This window comes from Calliopsis andreniformis, unplaced genomic scaffold (assembly GCF_051401765.1).
Source record: "Calliopsis andreniformis isolate RMS-2024a unplaced genomic scaffold, iyCalAndr_principal scaffold0001, whole genome shotgun sequence".
Taxonomy (NCBI): Eukaryota; Metazoa; Arthropoda; class Insecta; order Hymenoptera; family Andrenidae; genus Calliopsis; species Calliopsis andreniformis.
In genome coordinates this window covers 39,822,559-39,850,198 of record NW_027480422.1, presented here as the reverse complement: position 1 = coordinate 39,850,198, position 27,640 = coordinate 39,822,559, and the positions used below count along the sequence as shown (strand labels likewise).

Sequence of the window (27,640 nt, the reverse complement as noted above, 5' to 3'; positions counted from 1 at the left end):
TGTATGATGCCGGACCGTGAAAGCCTCAAATCTCTGATCAATTAATGTGTTCATATATTATAGGTTAAATATTTGTAGCACTATTATTCGATACACTGTACGAACGCATAACCCGTGTTTTTGCTTAGGCTAACCATTTAGACTCCGCATTGATTATCTCTGCATCGCAACATCTATGTCCCCTTTCTTCGCATGCAGCGTGTACTGATCCTGGGATAATACGGTTAAATTTATTTTACAATTTTAAGTAATAAAATGAGATAAATACTAAAGCTACTTAATCAGTACTAGTTTGTGGATGTTGAAGAAACTTTTGAATGGTTTCCTTGATTTTTTTCCGTGCCACTATAGCTCACCGACATACGCATTTATAGTACTTCGTTTAAAATTAACGAAGTTGTCATTAAAACGTTTCTTTCGCTTGATCTTTTCAGTAAACGAATCTATAAGTCGATAAAGAAATAAAAAACTAGGAAGAAGAATTAAAAAATACCGATTTAGTAAAGTAATGCTATAATAAAAAACAAAAAAACGAATCTTTTCGTAGTTCCTACAAATTCTACATTGTTTTACTGGGCATCAAAACATTGAAAATTGTACAAAAACACTTATTTCATAAGCAATGAACGACAAATAGACGTATTAGTTGCAATAATCTGTAAAAAGTGCGGAAACATCGGTTTTATTTTTTGAATTATAACGGACCAAATCAAAAAACATTTAAATAAATTGAAATTAGTAATATGCCTCTCAAATTCGGTTGTACCCTTATTCGATGGTGAGTAGGTAAACAAGTAATTCCTATCGGTAAAACACCCATTTGGAGAGGAATTCGCCTGCTGCTTGTGCACTTGCATCACTGGGTCACTGAGCCGATTCCGGTCGTTGGGGGATGATGCCCAGGTAGCGCTGATCGCAGGTACAACACCATAAAAAGCCACCTTGCATTTACAACACTTCGCGGTCACTAACACTGATCACTTCACCAAATGAGCACTTGACCTTCAAACGGGCGACAACCGATTATTTTGAAACATTCTGCGGCAGTCCATAAATAAAAACAAAATGTTACACAGTTCGGCGGCGAAATTACGATCGAAATTGACGATTTTTTCCGAAGTCTGTTCCCTCGTGACCTCGCATCCCTCCAGTGAGACTTCTCGGGGTCTAACTTCGTCGAAATACTCGAATTTGATTAGTTATTTGACATCAATGAGGTTGGATCTTCCTCGGTTACTTTTTTTAGCGGACGTGGTAGTCTCATCTTCGGGTCAAGAAAGTCGCAAACAAATTCATGAGAGAAAGCAAAAGCATGTCGGATTAGTGTAGCGAGTGTCTCGCAGATGTGGCCGTTTATGATCACAGGTATTGCCCTGCAAGGTCGAAGGAGCCAACGGTACCTGAGACTGAAGGCCGCAAGGGCTGGGTCACGCTTACCGTTGAAGTCCTTTCGATGAATTCGGCTGATAAAATATGGAATTGCCCGTTATTAAAAAGCGAGTTGGGAAAACTCTTTTGTCCTTAAACATTTGGTCAACGAATGTCTAGCCGAGACTAACTTGTCGCCGCATCGAGGATTAAATACATCAATTGTATTCGAATCTTTTTAACTATTTCGATGTCTGCGTCCTGCAACCGAGCCTTGCTTTTTATCACACTGCACATGCAGTGATCATACATCTATTCTTGTATCATTACTAGATAAATCCTCCAATTTATTATTTCTGTTTACCCTACTACTTTTCAAAATATTTTTATGAACCAAAATTCAAATAATAAACATATATTTGTTAAAATATTCCGAACGAAAAAAAAAATGGATCAAATTTTCTTATAGGAAGAATAGGAAAATGATACGGAAAAATAACTTATCGTATATTTTGTATTTAAACGGCAACACCAAATAAACTGTTTGACATTGTATTGAATTTAATTCCCAAGTGGTTAAAAAGAAAATCCTGCTTTTATATGTATCTAAGTGCATTTGCATACATGTAAAAGATCCGTCAAATCTTTAATACACTGATAAGCCTCCCCTATAGGTCGAAAAGGTTTACGAAAATTAGGGAAGAGAGAAACAAACATCGGATGATCACTGCATGTGTACCGAAATAAAATGCATACCGGTTGCAGGACTCGGATATTGAAGTAACTAAAGAGTGAGAATACAATTGCCGTATTTTCCCCTCGTCAACGAGTGTGTGTGTTTGTGCGAGACATCCGTTAACCAAATGTTTAACGTTCAGAAGCTTTCCCCAAGTGGTGTTTTAACAGCGGGCAATTCCATATTTCATCCGTCCGAATGCATCGAAAGGACTTCCCTGGTAAGCGCGACGCGCCCCTTGCAACCTACGGTCTCGGGAACGGATGGCTCCTTCGACCAGGCAGGGCAATACCTGTGATCATAAACAGCCACATCTGCGAGACACTCGTTACGGTCGCCTACGCTAATCCGAGAAACCTCTGCTTTTCCCCATGAATTTACTTGCGACTTTTTCAACCCGAAGAAAAGACTACCACCTCAACGGGGGGAGCATGTTGCGTCCGAGACGCGGCGCGTTTGACTGAGAGGCAAGTTTCTTTCATTAATGTTCTGTTTTTTGTTGTTCGTTTCGTAATATGGGTGGCGGTTTTCTATTAATTTTAATTTGTTACCAGTTTTCGTTACATTTGTATGTAGAGAATCGAAAAAGAAATTGTATCTAGAATCCCTGTTTGGCAGCACAATAAACACGGAACGGACGAGAAGGGATTTCCTCCTTCCGCGAAATGACATTACTAGTAAACATTTCCGAAACGTTCAGGTTTTGGGTTCTGAGGGGGGATTAGGAGTGGATCCTCGCGGTGTTTGGCATTCAGTTTCGAGCTTTCAGATCGATCAAGTCAGACAGTACAAGTTCATTCGTTGCTTAAAACGGTTCAACCAATCTAAGTTTACGCGATCGTGTCATCGAGGTTCGTGCATTCAAATCATTCGATAATAGATATTCACAGAGTTCTCACATTCGATCGATCTACCAATCATACATTCAAACAGTTCTTACATTCGAATCGAACTATCAATCATACATTCTAACAGTTCTTCCATTTAAATTGAACAAATCAATCATACATAAGTTCGTACATTCAAAACTAACTACTCACGTACACATTCCAACAATTTGTAAATTCGAAGTCAATTTCTTTCATTCTTCAACAATTCCATTAATTCATTCTGTAAATCAATCACCCAAAATTAATTTGGCGGGTGACATCTCGGGCTTGCATTCGTTTCCAGATTCAAACAAAGGTATCGGGTCCGAGAAACAAATCGTCAGTATCGATTGTAATTTCGCCGCCAAATTGTGTAACATTTTGTTTTTATTTATGCAAAATAAATAATCAGTTTATCGGTTTAAATAATCGTTTCAAAATAATCGGTTGTCGGTCATTAAAAGGTCAAGTGCTCGTTTAGTGAAGTGATCACTGTTAGTGATCGCGAAGTGTTGTAAATACAAGGTGTCTTCCCGTGGTCTTGGATACCTGCGATCAGCGCTACCTGGGCATCATTCTCCAATGATCGGGATCGGTACAACGACCTAATGGAGCAAGTGTTCAAGCAGCAGGTGAATTCTCGCCGAATGGGTGAGTTTTACCGATAGTAATTACTCGTATTACTAGAGTCATATTATTAATCTCAATTTATTTAAACATGTTTTGCCTTGGTCCGTTATAATTAAAAATATAAAAATCAATGTTTCCGTACTTTTGACCAATTATAGCAACTAATACGTCCAATTTTTGTTCATTCATTATGAAATAAGTATTATTGTACAGTTTTCAATGTTTTGATACACAGTAAAATAACGTACAATCCATAGGAACTACGAAAACGTTGCTGTTTATTTTTTTTACTATGGCATTACTTTACTAAATCGGCATTTTTTAATTTTTCCTCATTTTGTATTTTTCACAACTTGGATAATTAATTTAAAAATCTGAAAAAATTCTATAATATGTGTCGCGATAGCTAACGTATTCCTGATTTTTTTCATAATTTTCAATCTATTAATTTAAGAAAAATCGAGCAATAACGTAGAGATCTTGAGTTTCTTGTACAAGACTCGAGCACAGCAAGTAGTGAACGCTTCGCATAGCTTGTGCCCTGTCACCGGACAGCCGTCCGTCCGCTATAGGCGCTCTCTGATTGGTCGATGTTTTTCATTAATAACTCGTTAACGAAGGCTCGGAGGAAATTTTTGCTAAGGAAAAAGTTGCCTAGAATTACCCCAGGAATCACCCCTTCTCGGGACTTAAACTTATTCTGGGACACCCTGTATACTATAATTATTATGTTTATTTATTATTACTATTTACATAAAATTATGTTTACAGAAAATACTTAAGAGGTTACATTACTTTGAAACTTTATAACTATTGCAAGTTAAAGTAAGTTATTATACAACTACTACAATGTATAACAAATGTCATTTCTTAGTTCCATGATATTTTTTAGTTATATACATTAATATATATACATTAAGAAGTTTTTATAGTTTAATAGTTCAAATCGTTAGAAAATTGTATTGTTTAATAGCTTAATACAGTCTTCGGAATTAACTGCTCTTTTCGGCCGATTTTCGAAGGCGACGCCTCCTTTCTCCCTCGCACGTCACTTCTCTCCGCGGCGGCCCTAATGCTCGAAAGGGCTCAAGCGCGTGTCACAAAAATCGTGCGTGGCGCATTTGGGCGACGACACTTATATCAATAGATTTCCACATCACCCATGAGGTACTATTGTTGATGCGTTTTTGTTATGTCAGTGGTATCCCCTGACGCGCGATTCTTGTGGCACGCGCCTGAGGCCTTCCGAGCACTAGGGCCGCCGCGGAGAGAAGTGACGTGCGAGGGAGAAAGGAGGCGTCGCCTTTGAAAATCGGCCGAAAAGAGCAGTTAATTCCGAAGCCTGGCTTAATACATTAAAAAATTTCAAAATTTAATATCTCAATAGCTGATACGTAGAGTATAGTTATTCTTTATGTGAGTAGTATATTTAATTAGACTAATACATAAAATTCAAAATTTTATAATCTCAACAAAGTCTTTACTGCCCTAGCTGTATGTACTTTGCATTTTGCATTGTTTTATTGTATTCCTTTCTTCTGTGTTATTGTGTCAAATATATTTATAATACAATTTTGAAGTTGATATCAGACTGTGAATTTTTATTTGAATTAAAATTTTCAAGAAACTTAATAAAGGAATGAAACTTAAATAACCGCATGTCTTATTTTCTGAATATTCAAAAATTGCGGGCTTAATATAACCTCTCTACTGCATTTTAATTATAATTCCAAAAACTCGTAGCGTTGCAATCTGCTTTGAGACTTTGCCGGTAATATTGGCGGTGACACTAAAATGATAATGGGGTGTTAGCACCCCAAAAATCAGGGACAGAAAAATACATAAGATGTTAGGTCTATTATTATCTAGTCGGTGGTTGGGCTACCGTATCGGGTAAATTGCCAATAGGATTCGATACCCTTGTCAACCGTCATTGAAATAGGGGCTAGGTGGTTTCGTTGAGAAGGAAAGACGACAGACTCCAGACAAAGATAGGGAATAAGTAAGGATCTGTGAGGACCCACGACTAAATATTCGTACATAATTGTTTAAGGCACAATGAGTTAATGTGGGCGCGCGTCGCGTGAGAGAAGTACCATTCATGAGGTCGAGAAGCGAGAACATCGCAAGTTAGAAGGCCCGGCCACCAGGGATCAACCCTAGAAAATCGGACAGATCATTATACAATCCACACAATATTCTAAAGTTTATTCATGTTAATTATTTTTACTTAAATGGCAAAACGATATAATAAAATAAACAATGAAAAACGTATAAATACGAAATAATGAAGGAAATAGCGAAATTAAGTTAAAATTATATGTGATATAAATTTGATTATGAATTTAATAAACGCATAAGAGCTACATTTTATATGATCTTTTCTACACCTCGTCGGAGTGATCCTTTAATTATTAATAATTACTATAGGTTTCACATTTTTCATTTTATAAGAAAGTAATAATGAAATTGCGCTAGTAGAAGTCAGATCACAAATGGTTACTGTTTTGTATTATTTGAATATGTAGATACATAGTGTTAAAAAGATGTAAGAAATGTTTTCGTGAGAAATACATGGCTTTTATCTTTATGCAACCTACATCTGATATGCTATATCTTCATCTCTCCAATGTAGTTCCTGTTATGATCATCAATATCATTTATCGGAGATCTCGTCATTACTTGCACCACCGCGAAATCAGATTTCTACCCAAGTTTACTCTGCTTTTCTACCCCGTCCCTCTATAGTTTTGCTAATTCCGTCAGGAGGCGCATTTTATGTGCAAAGATGGCGCGTTTCAAACGGCCATCTCGATTTAAGCTACATACTGCACATCGTATATAGTATATCCATCCAGTATGTACTAGTGTATACAAATCAGTGGTATGGTGTAGACGCTGAGTTTTGTTTGAGTTTATTGAAATAGCAGTTGAAGAAATATCAAATATGAATGCAGCAGAAGTGGACACCGTAGGTGATCTTGTTCAAAAACTGATTATTTCTCTTTGCGGTGAACAAAATCCAGGTAATTTATGATTTGTTGTTGAGTAGTAATGTTTGATCAAATTTTACTAACAAATAATTGTCACAGATCATTAGAAAATATTCTATATTTTAACGCTTTATGAGTTGATCAAATCATGTTTATTAAGGAATTGTATGTGATATGTAATTACTAATAACCGTAATATTACACTATTTATAATATACTGATTATTCTTATACTTATTTTGAAAAATAAATCAAGTATTTAGGTTTTTCAAATTTGAATTATTTATTTTGTAATCTTATTTTAAGATAAGTATTGGTAATTAAAAAATGTTATTTGAATGTAAATAAGCTATCATATAAAAGTACAATTTGTTTGGTTAGAAGTAATTAATTACAAATCTTAAATTTTCAAACATAAGAAAAGATACTAAAATCATTAAAAAAAATTATATTTCAATAATCTGTGGAGAAATTTAGAGGTTGAGCTAGAAAGACTTACAATAATATGTAAGAGTTTGGTAACGAATAGTGATTAAGTAACTTTTTGTGAAAGTATACAAAAATAATGTTGAAGATATAACCGTAATATCTAAAACTACTTTAGGCATGAATTTAATGTTTCATATTTACGTTTTTATAAACATATTATGAACCTTGGAATAGCACATTGTTTTTTTGAATTATCACACAACACACTAGGTCTTCGAAGCTTAGCATGATTTTTACACATTTTGAATACATAAAAAATTCTATAAATATTTGTTGAAATACTTTTGAGCATATAGTTTAAAATTCTCAAATTTAAATGTTAAAAAAGTATTCAAAATGAAAACTTGATATTCTCAGAAAGAAGAGAGGGCATAAAAAAAACTTTTCGTTTAAAAATAAAAGTTCAAGTAGACAGAAATCTGTAACTCAATACTTTGGAAACTTTAAATGCCAATACTATAGAAAAAGAAGCATGTGATTGTTCATTTTACCTGTATGCGTATGGATTATATTCTGAATTTATTAGTAATACATATTAAATTAGTGTATAGTATTTCAAAAATTAAATTTGGACTACTACTATTAATTTTTTACAGCATAGATCCTTAATAAACAATTTAAGTTTATATAATAATCTAATGTTACTCTTATTCTTTATGTAAAAAATCATTTTTATGTTTTTTCATTATATTAAACTATGTACTTTTTGACGTATAGATCGGATCGATCACCAATTTAGTTGAGACTTTGACAATGATAGTTATTAGAGGTGGGTTGAAACCAAATTGTTCAATCTCCAAAACTCAAACGATTTTTTTGATCATTTCTTTCTTCGTATCTAAATTTCAACAATTTGAAATCATAAAAAAAGTACAAAGTTCTGAATGCTCAAAACTCAAAGCATTCTTAACTTTTAAAGTCTTAAGGTTTCAAGAAACTCATCCCTAATTACTATATTTATAGAAATAGGTTTTACTATAGAAATGGATACTTAATACTTTTTCAGATATTGAAAGTTAAAGCATTAATAATCCTTTAAAATACAGTTGAGTTGAATTAAAGAATAAGTATCAACATGTTGAACTATCACACCAGAAGCAGAAGTGATTCTTTGCACATGTGTCTTCCTCTTCTTTGGTTTATCTGTACAACATAATTAGATTTTTGATAAAAAATAATGTTAAATATATTTAATAAACATTTGACTTAACGCTTTGGGGTTTGTTTTTTCTTTTTTTGTGTGCTATAGCGATAGAACAAAAGGTGGTAATATGTAAACTGCTGATAATGCAGAACCCCACAATAAAATAAATATTATATTACCACTTGTGTTATAACAGTGGAATGCGTTTGTATTAGAAAGAAAAATATGATATAAGAGTTTGTACAAAAATTAAAGTATTTTCATGAAATCGAAAAGTTGTTTCCTAATTCTTTCTACACAAGTTTTTTTTATTTTTTGAACTATTGGCAATTGTTACAACATGTTTAAAGTAATTGAAGGTATATTTATTTATTGTAATAAAAGGTTTGACAACATTTGGCAACTATTTACGAATATGTAGATATAATATAGATATATTTAGATATGTCTCAAAAAGCATCCTAGCATCACAATGAACTGTAAAGATCATGGGATACAAATTATGTGCTTAGGGCTCATGTAACAATAAAAGCAAAGAAAATTGGTTCAAATAAAGCAGTTAAACTGTTTTCTGTACTCAAAACCATATTGCAAAGATATATGAATAATAATGTATCAGTATGTTTATGTTTTCTACTTTTAGTAGAAACTTTACTAAATAAAGTTAAAATTTTCTAAGCAGAAGTTTTCTTTTCTGTTTAAAATTCTTAAATATGTGAGAGGAATGTACGAGGATTAAATTAAAGCCAAATTTAAATTGTTTAATATATTAATTTGTGAAAAATTGTCAAAAAACAAATTGGGGTTACATATTACCCCCTTTTCAACAATGTTCATGTTCAACAACAAAAGGCTAAATACATTTTCATGAAAATATAATTATATATTATTAAGGTTCTCAATTTGTTTACAACATATAGTAGGGAATTTTTAGATGGTTGGTTGGACACAAAGTAATAAAAAGAATTCATATGCACATGTGCCTGGAAATGTGTAGTTTTTTAATCATATATTTTGTATTGCATAAAACCTTGGTTTAGTACTGTTGTGAGTTTAAAAAATGTCAGTGGAATTTTATTAACTATGACTACAATGCAGTAGTACTGATATCTTTTAAGTTTACAACAGTACTTATCTCTATAAAAATATTTCAGTTTTCTAAATGAACAAGACACAATCATAAGTTTTAAGGAAAGCATCACACCATACTAAATTGAAACTAGTATATAAATAAGAAATTAAACATTTCTGGACATATGTTCATCTGAACGTTTTACATTGTGTTTATTTTGATACATTGTGTATATAATTTGACAATAATATTTTTGGACTATGACAATAAAAGGAAACAGGTAACAATTTCTTACATTTCATTTTCCAGTACAATCATTTATAATATTGATGTTAGAACTACTAGAGAGATCAAGATGATTCATATGCTTATTCTTACGCGCATTTTATTCGTTGAAAATTTAGTTTATCCTCTGTTAATACTGAATAAAAGTTCAGAAATATATAAATAAATATTATTTCTGTGATCCATGAACTTTTCTTGAAAGCTGTAATTTTGGTACTTCGATAAAAACAGACATACATTGGATTCAGTAGTTTTAGTATTAATACACTCGACACATCTTGGATATAATGCTTTTTATATTTTCAAAATATTTTGTAGTCTTATGAATATTATAATGTCAGAACTGGCTAACTTCAGTGAATAAGCTGCATGGTTCATTTTTACTACCTGCTGCACTACCAAGTATTGCATCCTATTGTGTAGAGAGTTTTAGTACTTTTAACAATTGATTCACATTTTTTATTCTTATTAACATCGTTTTTGTATTCACAAAACTAAGAGCGATTGTTTGTTTTTTGAAGCACCTCTTCCAACTATCAAACAAAATGTGATGTTGACTTTTTATTTCATTTTGAAACTCTGACAAAAGTATAAAATTTGTTGTTATTTTTATTATACAAACAATTGAATGTAATTCACTATTTAAAATAACTTATGAGATACACTGTAAACTGGGGAACCATTGACAGCATGAGGTAACATTGGTAGTTATGAGTGCATATATTTGTAATGAGATTATGTATACTTTTTGAAGATTTAAATATTGAAAAATTTAAGAATTTATGTATTTAAATATTTTAAGATTTGAATTTTCGTATTTTTGATGGTCTAAAGTTTAAAAAATTTGCCAATTTGAATTTTAATATCTGAATATGCAAGGACTTGTAAATTTGAATATTTAGATATCTAAAGCCTTAAAAATTTGGAACTTTAATAATTCAAAAATTTAAATTTTAGTTGATGTGTCCTTATTGGCATTGCAGAACTTATAATTGTAGAACTAAAGAAATTACGTAGATATAGATATCAAGTTTGTCAAAAGAAGAATTAAATTTTTCTAATTAGGATGTAAATAAACGAATAAAAATTTTTGATTATATTAGTAAGCTACTAAATTAAGTGTAAACTAAATTAATCATAAAAGTAAATGAAAAAAGATTAAAGAATTAAGCATTTAGAAAAAAAAAAACAAATTTAACTGTAGATGTAAATTTAAATCAGTATAATTTTAGTTGTTGATTTTACTTATACATATGCTAATGTTACTCTTGTTACGAGGTAACAGTGGCTGTTAATAAGAATATAATTAACACACAGTAATAAAATATTAAATGATGCTGTAATAAGATATGTAAAATAAGCAGACGCACTTCAATTTCTGTATTATATAGGAAAATATTACAAAAACTTGCCAATGTTTCTGCAGTTTATGGTACAAGATATTGCTAACACATGTATTTGTGGTGAAAAACACTATTTAGTTTGATTATAATTATGTACAAAAATAATTTTACCATAAGAAAGATGGACAGAGCATAATGTAGAAAAATATATTTCTTAGCTGTTGACATTAATAATTACTTTCATTTAATGAGTCTTTTTCAAGCATTCGTATTATACCTTGATTTTCTTTTTGTATATAACTACATATAAAAATGTCTTCTTTGTTTATATATGTACATATAATCAATCTAAAATCTTTATAGCAAACAATAAAATATATTTAACATTTATCATACATTTTTGCACAAGATATAACTATCTGGTGAAAATAAACAAAGAGAAGTTAATGTAAATTGGTGATCCCAATGTCTTGGACTATTCTTTTTTGTGTATTTTATTGGTATGTTATATTAAACCTAATGCACTACATCCAATGGTACAGTGCCTGGTTACATCAGTTGAATAGTTAATAAAAATTAATATAAGAATAGTTATTAGAAAAATTATTATCTACAATTATTATCTACAAGTGAAAATAATAGAAAAATGTATTAAGTTTGTAAACGCTTTGTTACAAAGTAATCGACAAATGACTCAATATGTGTATAGTAGCAGATTCGGCGCCCGATTGTCAAATTCTTAATACGAAAGGTTGATCGTGTTTATTTTGTCCTATGTATTATACTGTTTTTTAATACTACATATTCTCTACCCTCCAATAAATGAATTTGCAACGATTTGCAATTCTTTCACTGTAGTATTTAGGAAAGTTACGCGAATGAAACTTTGTCACATTTTCATTACAATCTTTTGAAGAAAGTAAGAAGCTGTAAGTCTTAGTTTAGCTTATTATTTTACTTTCAGTTTTACTTTTGCTTTTATCTCGTAGATCCAAGACGTTATATTTAAGAGTATTTGTACAACGTGCTCGTCGTTCTTTTGTATATCTAGGTAGCGAAAAGTGGATTCGAGTCTTTGATAGAAGAAAATGGGATGTCGTAACTGACTTTTTAATTTTTATTCAATAGTATATTTAAAAAAGCTTATGTTTATGTATCTCTTTGCTTATGTAGTAAATAAATAGTATCTTATCAGAAGAATAAACAGAAATACCTAGAATTTGGTTTCCCTATTTAAAAACCATGCGACAAAAAATTAACCGGTCTTACCTCATAAGTGAAAGAATACCCGTCAAACGTCACGTTTTGTTTTTTTAAAATACTGCTTCTAACTAGTTTTATTCGTTTCGTGTATTTCACCATGCTGATGATATATCAAACACTTTATTTACGTAGGTAACCAGTATTCCTCCAGGTTCCCTTAATGTCGAATTTGTTGCTACGTACATATACAGGCTCTGTTTGATATGTGCCTATAATGTATGATATAAGGAAGATTTTTGCGTTAAAGAGGCGTTAAAGAATGACTAACGTTTTAGAATTTTTTCATATGTAATTACCACATGAAAAGTCTAATCTTCCTAACAGAATTCAAATAATGTAAATTTCAGTTTTCCTCTTCTACGTAAAACATTGGCCGCTGGTCATCACGCTACACAAGAATTGGAAGATCTGAAATAAAAAAGCTTTTATTGATCTTGAATAAGTAAGTTTTTACTTATTTCAGTGTGTAGATTCACCCTTTGAAATATGGACATGCATTTATGAATCACCCTGTATACAAAATACATTTCATTGAATTTATTTTATTGTCAGTGTAGTTAATAAATCTTGTTAATAAAATAAAAATGAAACAGTATGTACATAGTTTTTAAAATTCGTTCCTTGACCACATGTCATACAAGTACTACCAGCAGTTTACGAATAAGTTATATTTTTTATGTCTTTTCTGGGAAAAACGATAAGTTTTAAATTACTAGATGAGAATGTTTTTTTAGGTATTACTAATAAAGTGTTGCGTTATTCATTTGGGAAAACATGTGTGTAACTTAATTTTCACTCAATTGTTTCAGAAATAATTAGAAAGTGGATGCGTTTTTCACTCGGATTGTTATCGTCGTCTCAAGGAGTGGGTACGATACGAGAAGATGAAGTTACCGTGGCAGGACATATCAAAGATAAGATGTCGTATTCCGACGGAATAGAGTTTGACAAATTATACAATGACCTAAAGGCTAGGGTACGAGTCAAATATTAAATTACAATTTTATTTATTATATTTTAATTGTTATTATTGCATAATATTTATTTGTCTTAATACATAATGTTTCGTAATACATAGTATAAGTCGAAAGAAGGTGATGGTATGTGCAAAAATTAAATTGAAAATATAAAAATAAAGTTTTTATTTCATCATTCGTTTCTGCGAAAATTGACTTTGAATTTTGGTCGGAAACCGAGTGTATCAAAGTGTCCAATTTTGGGCGTGGATGGATATGAGGAGATAAAAGGAAACACGTGTGCTTGTGTATAATAGGCATATGCTATTTGATATTAAAAATGAGTAAATTGCTTTATAAATGTTTGGAAAAAGCATTTCTTTAGATTTAGCTCTTAATTTTATTAGAAATAAAAAATGGAATCTTATACTGAGACAAAAATATTGAAAGCAAACAGGTGTTTTTGTTTCTATGTAAACGCTATTTTTGGTAATTTATAGCATAATGATATATGTTTTAAAAAGCACACTTCTAATATTTGTGAAATTCTTACTAGTTTATAGTAAATACATGCATACATATTAGTTACTTTTTAGAAATTGATGGGCATGCTACTGAGTATGTTTATTGCTGGACAGGCTTACTTGTTGTGTGATAAATCTTCCTTCTATCTCAGCATATGTCTTTAATTTCCATTAACTTGTACATGTATTCGCCTAAAATTTCAAATTAATTTTTTTTAGAAACGAAACGTGAAAGATAAAAGTTGTATTCTATATTTGCGATTTATTTTTTTATGTAGAACGAACATTTTTCCATCAGGTCTGCAATATCCTGTATAATATGTACACGTGTAAACAAATTCTAATATGCTTAAGAGCATCAACTACTACAATTAGACGGAGTATTAGAACATAGAAATAATAATTAATAGTATTTCATGTCGAGATGATTTATCCTATCTTCAGCGTTCTTCAGTGTATGTGCTCACACGTGTGTGTGTAGGTTCTTTATCTTACTACTCTTCTTGTGTGTTTTGTTAGGGTTCCTATATTAATTTTTGACACTATTGTCTTGAATACAAGAACCAATCAGCTGCTAGAAAAATTTGTATTTCAATAGCTTTTCTAAATCTCTACTCAGCAGTAGCTAAAAAATAGCAATATTCTTTAGTTAGTCTTATTATAAATCTATGCATCGAGGGATCCTTATGTCTCATTCATCTTAAGAAAATTTAAATGAACTCGCTTTGATCAATAATAATGAATGTAATACTAAAATTAAACTAAAATATTAAATTTGTTTAAGTATCTTTTGTACTAATGGTTACAAAAATGTTTAATTTTTTGCATATGTTGCCATAAAGGTAATCTATTATATTTGCGAAATTATGCTCAAGCAAGCTAGTCATTAATTACATCAGGTTTCAAAACCTGAGCTAAAATAAGGGTGGTTAAATCATTAGAATTTAAAAATAGTAGATTAGCGGACAAGAATTTAAAACAGCTCCTGTTTTGATTGTATAATTATTTGACTATTCAAATGACAATAATGAGTTACCAATTATGGGGAAAAAAATTATGTTTGAATGATTTGACCGCAATCTCTCATAAATTCAGAAAAGTTTGAATTTATACTATTGTTATGAAAATAATATGCTATGTTCATTTTATGCTTGTCTAATTAGACCAGTTGTAATTTTTCTAAATCACTCTTACTCCCTATAAAGTTATTGACAGAGTCAAACTAGATATTTTTGATAAATTTCTTCGTCCAAAGAAACAGTTAAATTTGGTTAAAAATTTTCTATTTTTAAATAACTAACGGATTTTATACATTTGTACAAATTAAGATAAATGAAAGTTATAACATATGCGGTTTTATGTCGTGTTTATTTATAGAAGAAAAGGCCATAACAAATAATATTCAAATGTTTCAAAAGGTAGCTTGATTATCTGGGACATGGGTCTACTATTAGCCTTATTGACGTGTTCACTAGCAAACATAAAAAGGAATGCAATTTTTTCCTCTTTGTTTCTCTCTTTCTCCGCCTTAAGGATTTCTTAATCCGTTAATTGCTGTGGTGTTATGATGCATCCAAACGCATAGAACGATTTTCAGTACGTACGTGATCTACTACATTTGTTTCTTCATTCTCTCTACAATGAATGCGTTGGACATAACGATCTGGCCGTAGTATTAGACGCGTTTTGAAGTATAGCAGTTTTATTTAGTAACTTCATATAATTGGTACGTAATGGTGTATCCAGATCATTCACGAGGCGAATAAACAGCTTGAGCACGACTTTCATTGTATTGATAGTATAAGAGAATCGCGTTTATTTGTTTAGCGACATGATAAATGATATTACTTCCTCACAACTCTTTCTATGTAATGCTTTAAGAAGTAGGAATCAAAGTTTCAATCAATTAAATTTTTCCCATAAATAGTTTGGTATGAAACTCTTCATGTTGAGAAGTTTTAAAATATTCACGTATAAAAATACGGAACCAGCGAAAATCTGTCGTGTAAAATCGATTTGTTTTCTATGATCAATTAAAGATTGTTGCCATCTTTGAAGAAAAGTCATATTCGGAAGGTACTATGGTAATTCTTGACAATTACTTACTCCTCACGGATTTCTTTGAATCTTTTTTGTATAGTGTATTTTGATACGTAGATTAATTAATCTAAATGAAATAATTGTCGCTCTCTTTTCGTTTTCGAGATAAAAATTTTTATATGTATGAAAAAGGTGGTTGTAGTTACCTTCATACTAGTTGTACGGTATTGCTAGAATTGACTTCGTGCGCATGCGCGTCTTTGATTTAGAAACGCATATGCGTGTTATGCATTAATTTTGTTGCCACTCTCCCGTCTGCTCGCGAGAGCAAGCGTACTCTACCTTCAATCGTCGCCAGGTGAGAAGGAGATAGGATGTTTTGAGTCCTTGGCCAGGTTAAAGAGTTGGAACTCAGCAGATGTGGTTCGCTAGACAGGCTATGCCAAAGTGTGCCACGCTCGTAGATCCTTCCGACGATCCGCGCTCTTTTCGGAAGCAAAACAGGGGGACTGGAGCCGTCACGTTTTGCCGACTCTTTGGGAATTTGCTAACTCGGCGCGGAGATATTCAGCTCCGCGGTTTCTGCGATTAAGCGCACGTGTACTTACACGAGCTACAACAATATTTTCCCCCATACACACCAGGCGCCCGGGGGCAGAGCCCCGGTGAAGAGTTGAGAGTATTGGCAGGATGGCAGCTATGCACATGGCGCACCCTACGTGCGATCATGGGATGTGGAAAGATGTTATATTTTTGTATATTTCTTGGGTCATTATCCGGCTGTGCCCCCGGCCTCCGGTGTGCGCATTATCGGCGGCCGCAATTTCAGATCTAGTTCCGGCTTATTCCAATCACTTTTTTGATAACGTTTTAGATAATGAAATTAAAAGTGATTAGTTTATGTTACTGAATATTTTTACGTTGTAATATGGCGGTCGTGAATAGGATCGTTTTGTATTCAGTAATATATTAATTGATTTCCTCTGCATTTTCTGCCCTATCATCTTCAGTTTCATTTTTTTGTATAGGATATATTTTGGCGATGTATTTAAAGAGTGTAGGAATTGTTTCTTCATGAGGAAATATTCTTTTGAATATAGATTCAATAAATAGTCCTCCATATGGGCTTCACGAGCTCCATATCGTGGAACGTTGCTACGAACATTTCGCCACAAACGTTCTATATTTTCTGTTTGTACGCCTAAACACATTTTTTAATTGTATTATAATTATTATATTATTATTATTCATAGAAACATTAATTAATCCAAATTATTGGTCCACACAGAAAATTTACCTGTCTCGGCATTCACGAAATTTAAACTGTGGTTCGCTGTTAAATGTTGGACTCCGGTGCTTTCTAAACATTTGTAGGATGTCCAACAGTCCAAAATAATTGTAGTTACAGGCAAAATCCAATCTTTAATCAGGTTTAACAATGTTCATTAGTTCCTGTTAGCAACAATTTTTTGGAGCCTCGTTCAATCGCTCCAAAAATCCATTTTCTAAATGGTTAGGTCCTACAAGGACATCAATTTTTCTTGATTTAAGTGTATTTTGTTTCCACACTTTTTACATTTTATAATTCTAGGCAGTACTCCGTGGTTGACTAGGAAATAAATTAATATATTATTAACTTCGTTAGGAGAATAAATGGACACACACAGAAACTGAACCACTGTTTATTCAAAAAGATCAGGCCAGCCGACTGATTCCTTCCGGGGTTCTATATAGACTGTCAACCTTCTCGTCCGTCTTTCAAGCGATGACACCCCGTTACCCCCACTTTCGCACTATGCCTTTATTAAGGTGTTGCTCGAAAGTTAACAATATTACTATTTACTATGATATTTTCGAACTCGCACAACGACAACTTAGCCATTGTTGCTGGGTATATTGTTAATATAGCATAGGAACAATGTAGTAAACTTGAAATTTCTATTGCACGCATGCGCATCTTACGTGTTTAGCGAAGGGTCTGTGTTCCAGAAAAATCACGTTTCGTTTTAAAAGACTGTTTTTTATTCGTTTTCCTTTTTTTCAATTATCACTTAGGCGTCTCGAAGTCAACTCCTTCAATCACGTTTTCTCCGCTCCCACGAAAACGCGCAGAACCTCTCAAATTATTTCCATTGGTCAACGCCTTATGCTAATTGGCCAATGGAAAAATGCTTGAGTTCGGTCGTGCCCTCTTTTTCAATCGTCGTGATGGCGATCTTGTGTCACGACCCGTGGAAAAAGGGCTACTGGCCCAAACTTGGCAACGCCGCGAAATTTCCTCGAGGCCCGAGTTGCTTAACCACATTGCCCGTAGGTTTGTCACTCCCGAAACGCTTAGACCCCTCGGAAATGCAGGACTTTGACACCCGCTGTAGCTATTGAGCCCCAAAAATAAAAGTCTTGAAAAAAAGGAAATATCCATTGTTTGAAACAGCTAACGGAACTATCTCCTCAAAAATAGCTTTCTTTACGCATGTATCTAAAAATCCTGCAAATCATCTGCACGCTAAATGTTCTTATTTGTACGTGCTGCTGGCCGCTACACGTGCAATTACGGAATACGTATCCGTATAGCTGCCATCTTACCAATACCGTATAGCTGATACAGCGGTACCCGTCACCATAATTTTCATTCATATAAATAATTTTATCTCGAAAACGAAAAGAGTGCGACAATTATTTCATTTACATTAATTAATGTACGTATCGAAATACACCATACAAAAAAGTTTCAAAAGAAATCTTTGAGGAGTAAGTAATTGTCAAGAATTACCGGTATTATATATACTGTTGGGGGATTAAAAGTTGGTAGACAGGAGAACAGAAGAGCAAAAGGAGTACTCAGCTTGCCAGAAACCTCAAATAGTAGATGTGACCATTTTCTCGATAAAAGAAAAGAGTGTCTATGGACTGTATGTATTGCTCAGCGGTGGGAATCGCGACTGAATAGCGACTGTCACCTTCTGAGTTCTCAATAGTTCTTATATGGATACTATTTTGGAAACACGATATCTCCAGAAATTTTTCTTAGGTTCTGACAGTTGCAAAATTACAAGTAGAAAAACAACATTGCTTTTTAACAGTCATTGAATTCTTACATTATTATCTTACAATGTTATATTTAGTATCATACTATATTTTAGAGTAGCAGTGTTCTCGCACTCGCCTGCTTTCCCTTTTAACCATTCTGTTATATTACCATCACATACGACGTTCGTAGTGTTTGAGCTTTCGTATAAACAGGGACATTAAAATATCATATCGGCCTTCATAGCATCACGTGATTGCTCTAACGATGGAAATGGGAGCGAGAGAGTTTACAGGCTCACATGCCCTCACTTAGACATCATTGTTCTAGAAGTTATTATAGATCAGGACTGCATAACTGGCGAACCCCGTAGCCACGCTTATTTAGTCCATTTTCTGAATTCGTAGCTCGTGTAGGCTTCCCACTTTCGCTTAAAGTGATGGCTGCAACCATCGGAGTCTCGCGTAGGCTCGTGGTCAGTAGTGGGAATGTCAAAGATATTGCAAGTATACTACTTGGCTACTGGACTCACCTGAGTTACGCAACCTTGACAATAGATAGGATTCAGAAATGGTAAAATTTTTGCTTGTTCAACATTGAAACAAGAAGTTTGAAAAAATGTACATGCTGAGTGTAAGATGAGTGTAGTATGTAAGCAGGTGGCTAATAAGATTACAGGTGATTTAAGAAACAGTGTATGATATTTCTACAAAATGTGGTATATTGCGACATAATCGTAAGACAAACCATAAAAATGCCCCCCCCCCCCCCCCCCCCCCCCCCCGCAACTTCTGACACCGAGGTCAAGAACTAGTCAGTTTGCCATGGAATGAGTCCACAGTGTTTTCTTTAATTTAAACAGTCGAATCTTGGGACCACTCGAGTCCTGAGTTATTTTCTACTGTAATAAGGTATACAAGTATTAACTAACAACAACTACTGTCATAAAATTTGGTAAATATAACTACGGTATCCTGGATATATCGTGAAAAAGATGGAATAAAATATTGTTCTTCTTCTTACTTGGGTACCTATGTAGGTCTACTGTCCGCGAGAATTAAACCAAAAACGTTTGCATTTAAATTTTGTACATATCTTGTACACCCTGTGTGCATATATTTTTGATAAATCTCAAAATAAGTATTATTAGCAATTGTAACTAATTGATGTGTATCTTGTTCAGGTTTCTGCTAAGACAGAAAATATAGTATAAACACATATATATAAGTACACATTTAAGTACAAAGTACTGTACAATACGAATGCGATTTTACAATACCCATGCATTTTAGCAGAGTTTCTAACACATCTGGACACCAACCTGATGTCTTAATTTGCTGTGCTGACCAGAGAAGCATTTTATCGTTATACGATTTTATTGCGCCAGTATGGTATGAATATGGAGTAAGTGTTCATCATACACGTAGAATGATAAACGCACTATCTAAATGCGAAGTTTAGCCGCACGGACAGGATACTTTCGAGAGAAACCAATCAGCATGTCATGTTAAGTGTTCCTGAAAGTCGAAGATAATTGTATTTTGTAAAATACTCTACTGATTAGACATTCCCTGGAAGAGTGAACGAACGTTCTCCTTTTGGACTTTATGGAAAATAATGGAGTGGACAGAAGAGCAAGTATTGGAAATGGTCTCTTTATACGAAGATCATAGAGAATTGTGGGATCCTCAGCATCCACACTATAAATTAGTGACTAAAAAAAGTGATGCATGGTCAGAGATTAGCCAAAACATGGATATACCTGTAGACGATATTAAAAAGAAAATGCAGTCCCTGCTTGCCTCATACCGCAGGGAGCGTCAAAAGTGTGACAGAAGAGTTTCAGAGATGGGAATTGATGATATTTATAAAGGAACTTGGTTCCTATTTAAACACTTTTCTTTCCTGAATAACAAGTACAAATTACGTGAGAGGAATTCAGCGGATGAGGTGAGTTCATCAATTTTTGAAACAGGTCAAATCTACACGTTATTTTTGCTGCTACTGCAACGTGTAGTACAGGATAGATGTTCAGCAGAAATAACAAGGATCTAGTTGATCGTAATGTAATTTCATGTTTATAGTCCATCTTTTTTCAAATTGAATAGCCGGTTCATTTCAAAACATTGTGTTACCTTTAAAGCATTATTATTGGAAAATAAAAGTAAGTCGGACATAGTGTCATAGGACAACTTGTCATTCAATTGAGTTACCCTACCGCCTCTTAAAGTGTTGAAACGTATACTTGTGATACTCTATACATACGAAATGCGGGATTTGTTACTAATTCGTAGACAGAATGATACAGGCAGGGTAAGTCTCTTATCTCTTAAGTACATTCAGCGTTCGAATATCGAATAAAAAGAATGCATTGAGGTATCCGATTTGAAAAAATGTGGGTCATAAGGAGGATATTTTATTAGAACCATTTGGACCTGCATTGCTTCTGCTGGACGTCTTTCCAATTCTACATATAGAACTTATCTCTAGGATACAGGGATACAGAGTATCAGGAAATTATATGTCATGGCTATCGCATATGCTAAAGTAAATTTGATAACATGAACTGTGATGTAATTAAAACTGTTATTAAAGATGAATTTCTCGTAAGCAAATATTTTGCTCTTTTATATTGTTTCCTATATAGATTCGGTTTGTGTAAAACTCGCATATAAATTTTCGAATAATGTGAAGTATTTTTTTTTACAACTGGGTTTTTTACGAAATTGGGATATTTACCTTGCCGCAATACATAATACAATACTTACCACTGACTTAACGCTTATAGAACGATGCTAAATGTATTTTTATGCATAAGATGCTTAGATCCACTTTTCATTGATACTTAAAACATTATGCATCTTCGACCCATTGCGTTAACATGATGAGGAACGTAGTAGAACTTTTTAAAACCTTTTGCCAATTTTAATCATTCTGTTGACATCGTTGGCGTCTATAGCATACATGTACAGAACTTATGCATGAGTACATAAGATACATATATCAGAAAATGTTATACATTTTTGAAGAGTAGATTTTACATACGTAGAAAAAAGTTTATATATATATATATACATGTGCCTGAAAATGGTTAGTTTTTTTAGTTATTTGTTAATTTATATTGTTAGACTAGTACTTGCCTACGGCGTGCTACTCTCTTTGAGGCTCTGTTAGATCTAGAGGTATCTCGATTTTTTAACTGACAATGAGCGAGTAAGACATCGTGATAAGTCTTAAAGAGGGTATCGCACCATATGTAATACAAAGTTACATATGAGTTAAAAATTAAGCGTTTTTAGACATACTAATGTATGAACTTTTTCTATTGTTGTTGTGACTAGAATCTACCCAAAAAATGTTCTACATCTTCATATATATACTTTATATAGTTTAGTGTAAGAACGGTTTCTATGATTTTTGAAGTACTTAGAATAATTTGATAGAAAAAAATATATTCATAAAATTAATTCTTAATTGTAAGAATAACATACTTTGATAACCTTGATAACATACTTTAAGGATATCAAAATCAATAATTAATATTAAACTTTCTCTGTACTTTTATCAGTAAGATAATAAAATCATGTTTTTTGTTTAAATAAATGACCATTTTCAATTTAAATATTCTAAGAATTCGTGTTTCAAAAATCGTGGATACTATAAAACTGAATATTACGTATATAAATATTACTATAAGTTTCCTTTTTGGATATTTATGTATAGTTTCAATGTTTACCAGGATATCACGATAGGTGAGAATACCAATCTCAATGAAGAGGAATCGAACGAAACGGATATTTTGGTGACGCAAGATAGAATTAAAGAATGTAAGAAACGGAAACCAGAAGATGAATTACTGCAACGGTCAGAGATATCACTAAAAAGGACAAAAGAAGAAACAAAAGGAAGTGAAAAAGCCGAAGGCGATGTCTTCGAAAAGTTCGGAAGTTACGTGGCAGAAGAATTAAAGCAACTTGATGCACGAACTTCGACTATTGCAATTAAATATATCAATGACATTATTTTTAATGCTAAAGTAGGAAAGTATGACAAGAATTGTACATAGTGAAATTTCCTGATCGTTATTGTGTATATAGTGTATACAAGGGTTTATTGATAAGTAAGATCTCCAAACGTATAAAATAATTTTTCGACAATATAAAACAATGAAAGTGATATTAAAATGAAGGAAATTTATCTCTTATTCACTGTAACCTTAGTTTTTAACATAGCCAACACTTACTATTACACATTTTTTCAAACGCACTATCCATTTTTTCAAGACGGTCTTGGAGAAAGTTTGCAATTGGTTTTCGATCCATTTTGTGCACGGAAGCTTCAGCGTTGGCATTCAATGAAAAAAATTGACCTTTGACGTGTTCTTCAATCTTAAGAAAAATAAAAAGTTTGATGGTGCTAAATTTGGGCTGTAAGGAGAGTATGGAACAATTATGAATTTCAGGCTTGTCACTATTTTCTTCGTTTGTTGACAGCAATGTGGCTAGATTTTCCGTGTAAATGATGTCTGATGCATTTTGAAACTGGCGAGCATGACTTTTTTTTTATTGAAGTAACACTTTTGAGCTTGTTTACACTTGGAAAATCTGGGTTATTATCAGCTCTTTATCAGATCTTAGAGATCTGGGATATTCCATGGGTTGCCTTTGTTTTCTGGGTCATAATGACGAATCTAGGCTTTGTCACAGTAACAATATTCATGAGAAAATCGTCTCTTAAAAGACTACATCGACTAGAAACTTTTTGAAAAATTGTTTTTCTGAGTTTCTTTGTGAAATTTGTTAATTATCGCGAAACTCATCTGGCACAAATTTTCCTGCAAGTTAACAGTGATGTTTACTGTGACATGACCGCTTAGATCGGGTGCTTTAATCGATCCAAACTTTTCTTACTCGCTCCCTGACGCCTTTGTTTATTTGATTTGTTGCATCAAGTATCGTTGATACTAGCGCGTGTTCATTGTAGGAGAGGCCTCGATTCAATAAAAAATCCATTTAGGGAATATAAAGGTTTATTTCTTGGCGATGAGCAGTGAGCGGCTGACCGACTGCCTGACGATTCACGAACAACCCTTTCCGAAAAAGTGCGAGTCTACCCGCTCACGATGGCTGGACGATCAACCTCTACCCGCTCCTCGCTTCTGATACTTAGCCGCGCTATACCATGTACGCGTATTAAAGGAATACATATTTCCTACAGCTCGGCCATTTTGACGGTGTGACCGTCCCGGTCATACAATGTTGTTAATACAATCGTTATCGGAAAAGTAGAAATACAAAAATGAACATACAGTATGTCTCACGAAATCCTGGACAGTCGATTACATATTTGCTAACCTATTAAAGATACGAAAAAAGTTTTTATATGAAATTGAATGGCAAGAGGGGGCTGATTTATTGGCTGTAACAATTTTTTTTTATCATTATTGTTTACAGAGATATGGAAGTTAAGTTTGGTTTTTTAAATGGGATTATACATTTCTTGTTTGATCAATAGATAGTACGTTTCAAGACGAATTCAGCAAAAACTATTTCAAACCCCAGTTGAAACCGTTGAACAGTTAAAACAATGCATTGTTAACGCGTGTTCCAACATTACAGGAGACACTCTTGTAAGAGTAGAAAAGGAATTTTTAAAACGCATCAAACATTGTATTTTAAATGATGGAGGGCACGTGGAAAGGATTCTGAAATAAAATGTTAGTGTAATCACAAATTAATATATATTTTCGTATTTTTTTTCTCCTAAAAATCCTTTAGCTTTATCCGTTAGCTTTATTTCTTTACTAAAACACGGGCGATATTTTTCTGCATGCCGTAAAGGTAACGGTTGTGGAAAAAACTATTGTGTAGAATTTAGGCCTGCCGTTCCTACCACAGTCTCTTCGTATCAGTTTCAAAAGGCACGGTTTAACCCGTAGCATCTTAAGTGTGGTCGAGAGTCGAGACTTCCTACTGTGCTTCCTGGTCTCGCAGATTTTCTTGTACCGAAAATCAGTAAACTTTTACGCGTAATATCTTAAAAGCTATTTAAAAAAAGGTGTATACATTAATGTTTGCTGAATTCGTCTTGAAACGTACTATCTATTGATCAAACAAGAAATGTATAATCCCATTTAAAAAACCAAACTTAACTTCCATATCTCTGTAAACAATAATGATAAAAAAAAATTGTTACAGCCAATAAATCAGCCCCCTCTTGCCATTCAATTTCATATAAAAACTTTTTCCATATCTTTAATACGTTAGCAAATAGTCGACCGTCCAGGATTTCGTGGAACAGACTGTATATACATACTTAATGCTAACACATAATTGAATATAATATAAACTAAACATTATGACAAAGCTACAACTAAAATATTTTGCGTAAAAGAATATTATGTCAATCGAACGAATTGCCGATCCAAGGGTTCATGTGGTCCGCGCTTACGGTACTGGTATGTGGTAAACGCGTTACTTGGAAACCCTCTATGTCAGAAACGATATATCTATCAAAACGGAGGACCTTTTTGACTATATATGGGCCTTTATATTTTGGGAGTAATTTCTTGTTTACTCCCGCGGTAGTATCGTGATTACGTATCATCACGTAGCCGCCTTCCGTGTACGCGGAGGCTGGCTTTCGCTTCTCATCGTAATTATTTTTATTTCCGATTTGTTGTTTCTCGATCCATTTTGCCGCGTTATTTCGAATAGAACCAAGATCTCGATCCTCATTTTTTTGTGATTCTAACATGAGGCGGATACTATCGTTTAGTTTACCGGATTGATTTATGCCAAACAGTAGTTTACTCGGCGTATTTCCGATACTACGGCAAATTGTATTATTCAAAGAAAAGTCTATTCGGTCGAGTACTTGATCCCATTTATTCGGACATTCGGCGATTTTTGCTAACATCGGCGTTATAATTCTATTAAAACGTTCAATCTGACCATTGGCCCGTGGAGTACTGACGACAACTAGTACATGTTCAATAGATTTTTCTTTTACAAATTCAGCGAACTGAGATGACGTAAAACAGGTACCATGATCGCTTATTAGTCTCTTTGGTACATCGTACGCTCGAAAATAATCTGACAAATGTTTTAACACCTCTTCGGTAGTGGTCGACCTGCATCGATACAATCGTATGAACTTTGTGAAACCATCAATAATAGAAAATATATGCCTGCATCCCCAACTTGTTCGTTCGAGCGGACCATAATGACCGATATGAATAGTCTGGAACGGTATATTGCCCTTTGGGACGCAATGCAAAAATCCTTTTCGCCTACCACTAGCTGGGGAGGATTCGACGCACTTTAGACAATTTGAAATATGTGTTAGAAATTTACTAAAATTATATTGTAACTCTTGGGCGCTTATGACAATAATTATAAGCTAACAACGATTTCGTTAAATCAGGCACAAGAATTCCACCGATGTTACTAGCAGCGATGCTTGAGCCAGAAGGAAGGGCCCTACGCGTGGGGTCCCTTTCCGCACGCAGTTTCGGCTACGTTGATAAGGTGCGTTGTCTCCCTGGGTTTTCCCCTGGGGTTGCCGCTTGCCCTCGCGGGGTGCATTTCCGCCTCGGTGGTTGCTTCCGGGGAGTGCCACTCAGGTCGTTTAGGCGGCAATTTTGAAAATATCTTACATTCGGCCATCCTGACGATACGTCGGTCCTCAGACGCTCTCTCTGTAAGATAATCGAAATTTGCATCAGTTTCTTGATGAGCAAAATTGTGGTGTTGACTACATATACCGAGAGGAAGATACTTATCGGTTATGGGTGGGTGAATAAGTAGGTTTCGATTGCGATCAATCGAAACCAGAGTCGTTGACTCCCATATTGCACGCAACAGTTATGTGGCGCATGATAAGGCGTGCTCACTGAAGAGGACACGTTCTGCATGCGACGTCCATCGTCGCCCTGATGAGCTGAGCGCTACAACGCTCGCGGCAGTGATGATGTCCATCGTTGCCCTGATGAGATGAGCGCTACAACGCTCACTGCAATGGTGAAATCCACCGTTGCCCTGATGAGATGAGCGCTACAACGCTCGTTGCAATGGTGAAATCCACCGTTGCCCTGATGAGATGAGCGCTACAACGCTCGTTGCAATGGTGAAATCCACCGTAGTCCTGATGAGGTGAGCGCTACAACGCTCGTTGTACTGGTGAAATCCATCGTAGCCCTGATGAGATGAGCGTTACAACGCTCGCGGCAGTGATGATGTCCATCGTTGCCCTGATGAGGTGAGCGCTACAACGCTCGCTGCAATGGTAAAATCCAGCGTAGTCCTGATGAGGTGAGCGCTACAACGCTCGTTGTACTGGTGAAATCCATCGTAGCCCTGATGAGGTGAGCGCTACAACGCTCGTTGCAGAAAGAAGGCACTCCCATGCCTTGTTGATGCTCCTTTTATTCGGTTATTTTGACCTGACGCCCAGCGTCATTCAAAATGAACCTCCGACTGCCTCAACACAACACCCAGTGCTTGTTTCGGTCAATCGTTGTTCGCTGATTCTGCGATACCCAGTATCACATCGGAATCAACTTGACCTGGGATACCCAGTCTCTACGCTCGGTCCACGACCTAGGGCACCCAGTACCCATCTTCGGCCAACTCGTTTATGATCTAGGGCACCCAGTACTCATCCTCGATCGCTGCGTTCCTCTCCTGCTGCGGCATGGTACCATGGCGTGCTGCCCGGTGTCGCTCTCCCGTACGTCGTTCACTGCGGTGAGGTACCCCAGGTACCTCGTCGCCTGGTCCTTGACGTATGGTATCGCTCGCCGCAGCTTCCGATCGCCTCGTTAGGGGTAGTCCCAGACTATCCCTAAACGATTCTGTTTCTGCGCAAACATAAATAATACATATAAATAAGATGAATAAA

General features: G+C 34.2%; 2 protein-coding genes across 6 annotated transcripts in view; both read left to right on the top strand.

Annotated features, from left to right (window-relative positions):
- The first annotated feature begins 6,416 nt into the window (after positions 1 to 6,416).
- The window catches only part of Grip91 (gamma-tubulin complex component 3), a 146,473-nt gene continuing 125,249 nt past the window's right edge, over positions 6,417 to 27,640 (top strand). For 3 of the 4 annotated variants that reach the window (XM_076390188.1, XM_076390187.1, XM_076390185.1), the window contains exons 1-2: positions 6,417 to 6,629; positions 13,001 to 13,167. In XM_076390188.1, the coding sequence (XP_076246303.1) occupies positions 6,551 to 6,629; positions 13,001 to 13,167 (246 nt within the window). In that variant the 5' untranslated portion in view covers positions 6,417 to 6,550. Of the gene's footprint in view, positions 6,630 to 12,538; positions 12,634 to 13,000; positions 13,168 to 27,640 lie in introns of all 4 variants that reach the window. The other variant, XM_076390186.1, reaches the window with a different exon arrangement.
- Positions 20,044 to 22,933, top strand: LOC143186509 (uncharacterized). Of its 2 annotated transcripts, XM_076390190.1 has the most exons (3): positions 20,084 to 20,143; positions 20,304 to 20,689; positions 22,479 to 22,933. In XM_076390190.1, the coding sequence occupies exons 2-3, from the start codon at positions 20,357 to 20,359 to the stop codon at positions 22,803 to 22,805; spliced, it is 660 nt and encodes a 219-aa protein (XP_076246305.1). In that variant the 5' UTR covers positions 20,084 to 20,143; positions 20,304 to 20,356; the 3' UTR covers positions 22,806 to 22,933. The 2 variants fall into 2 exon arrangements, with proteins under 2 accessions (XP_076246304.1, XP_076246305.1); XM_076390189.1 differs by having other exon boundaries at positions 20,044 to 20,689.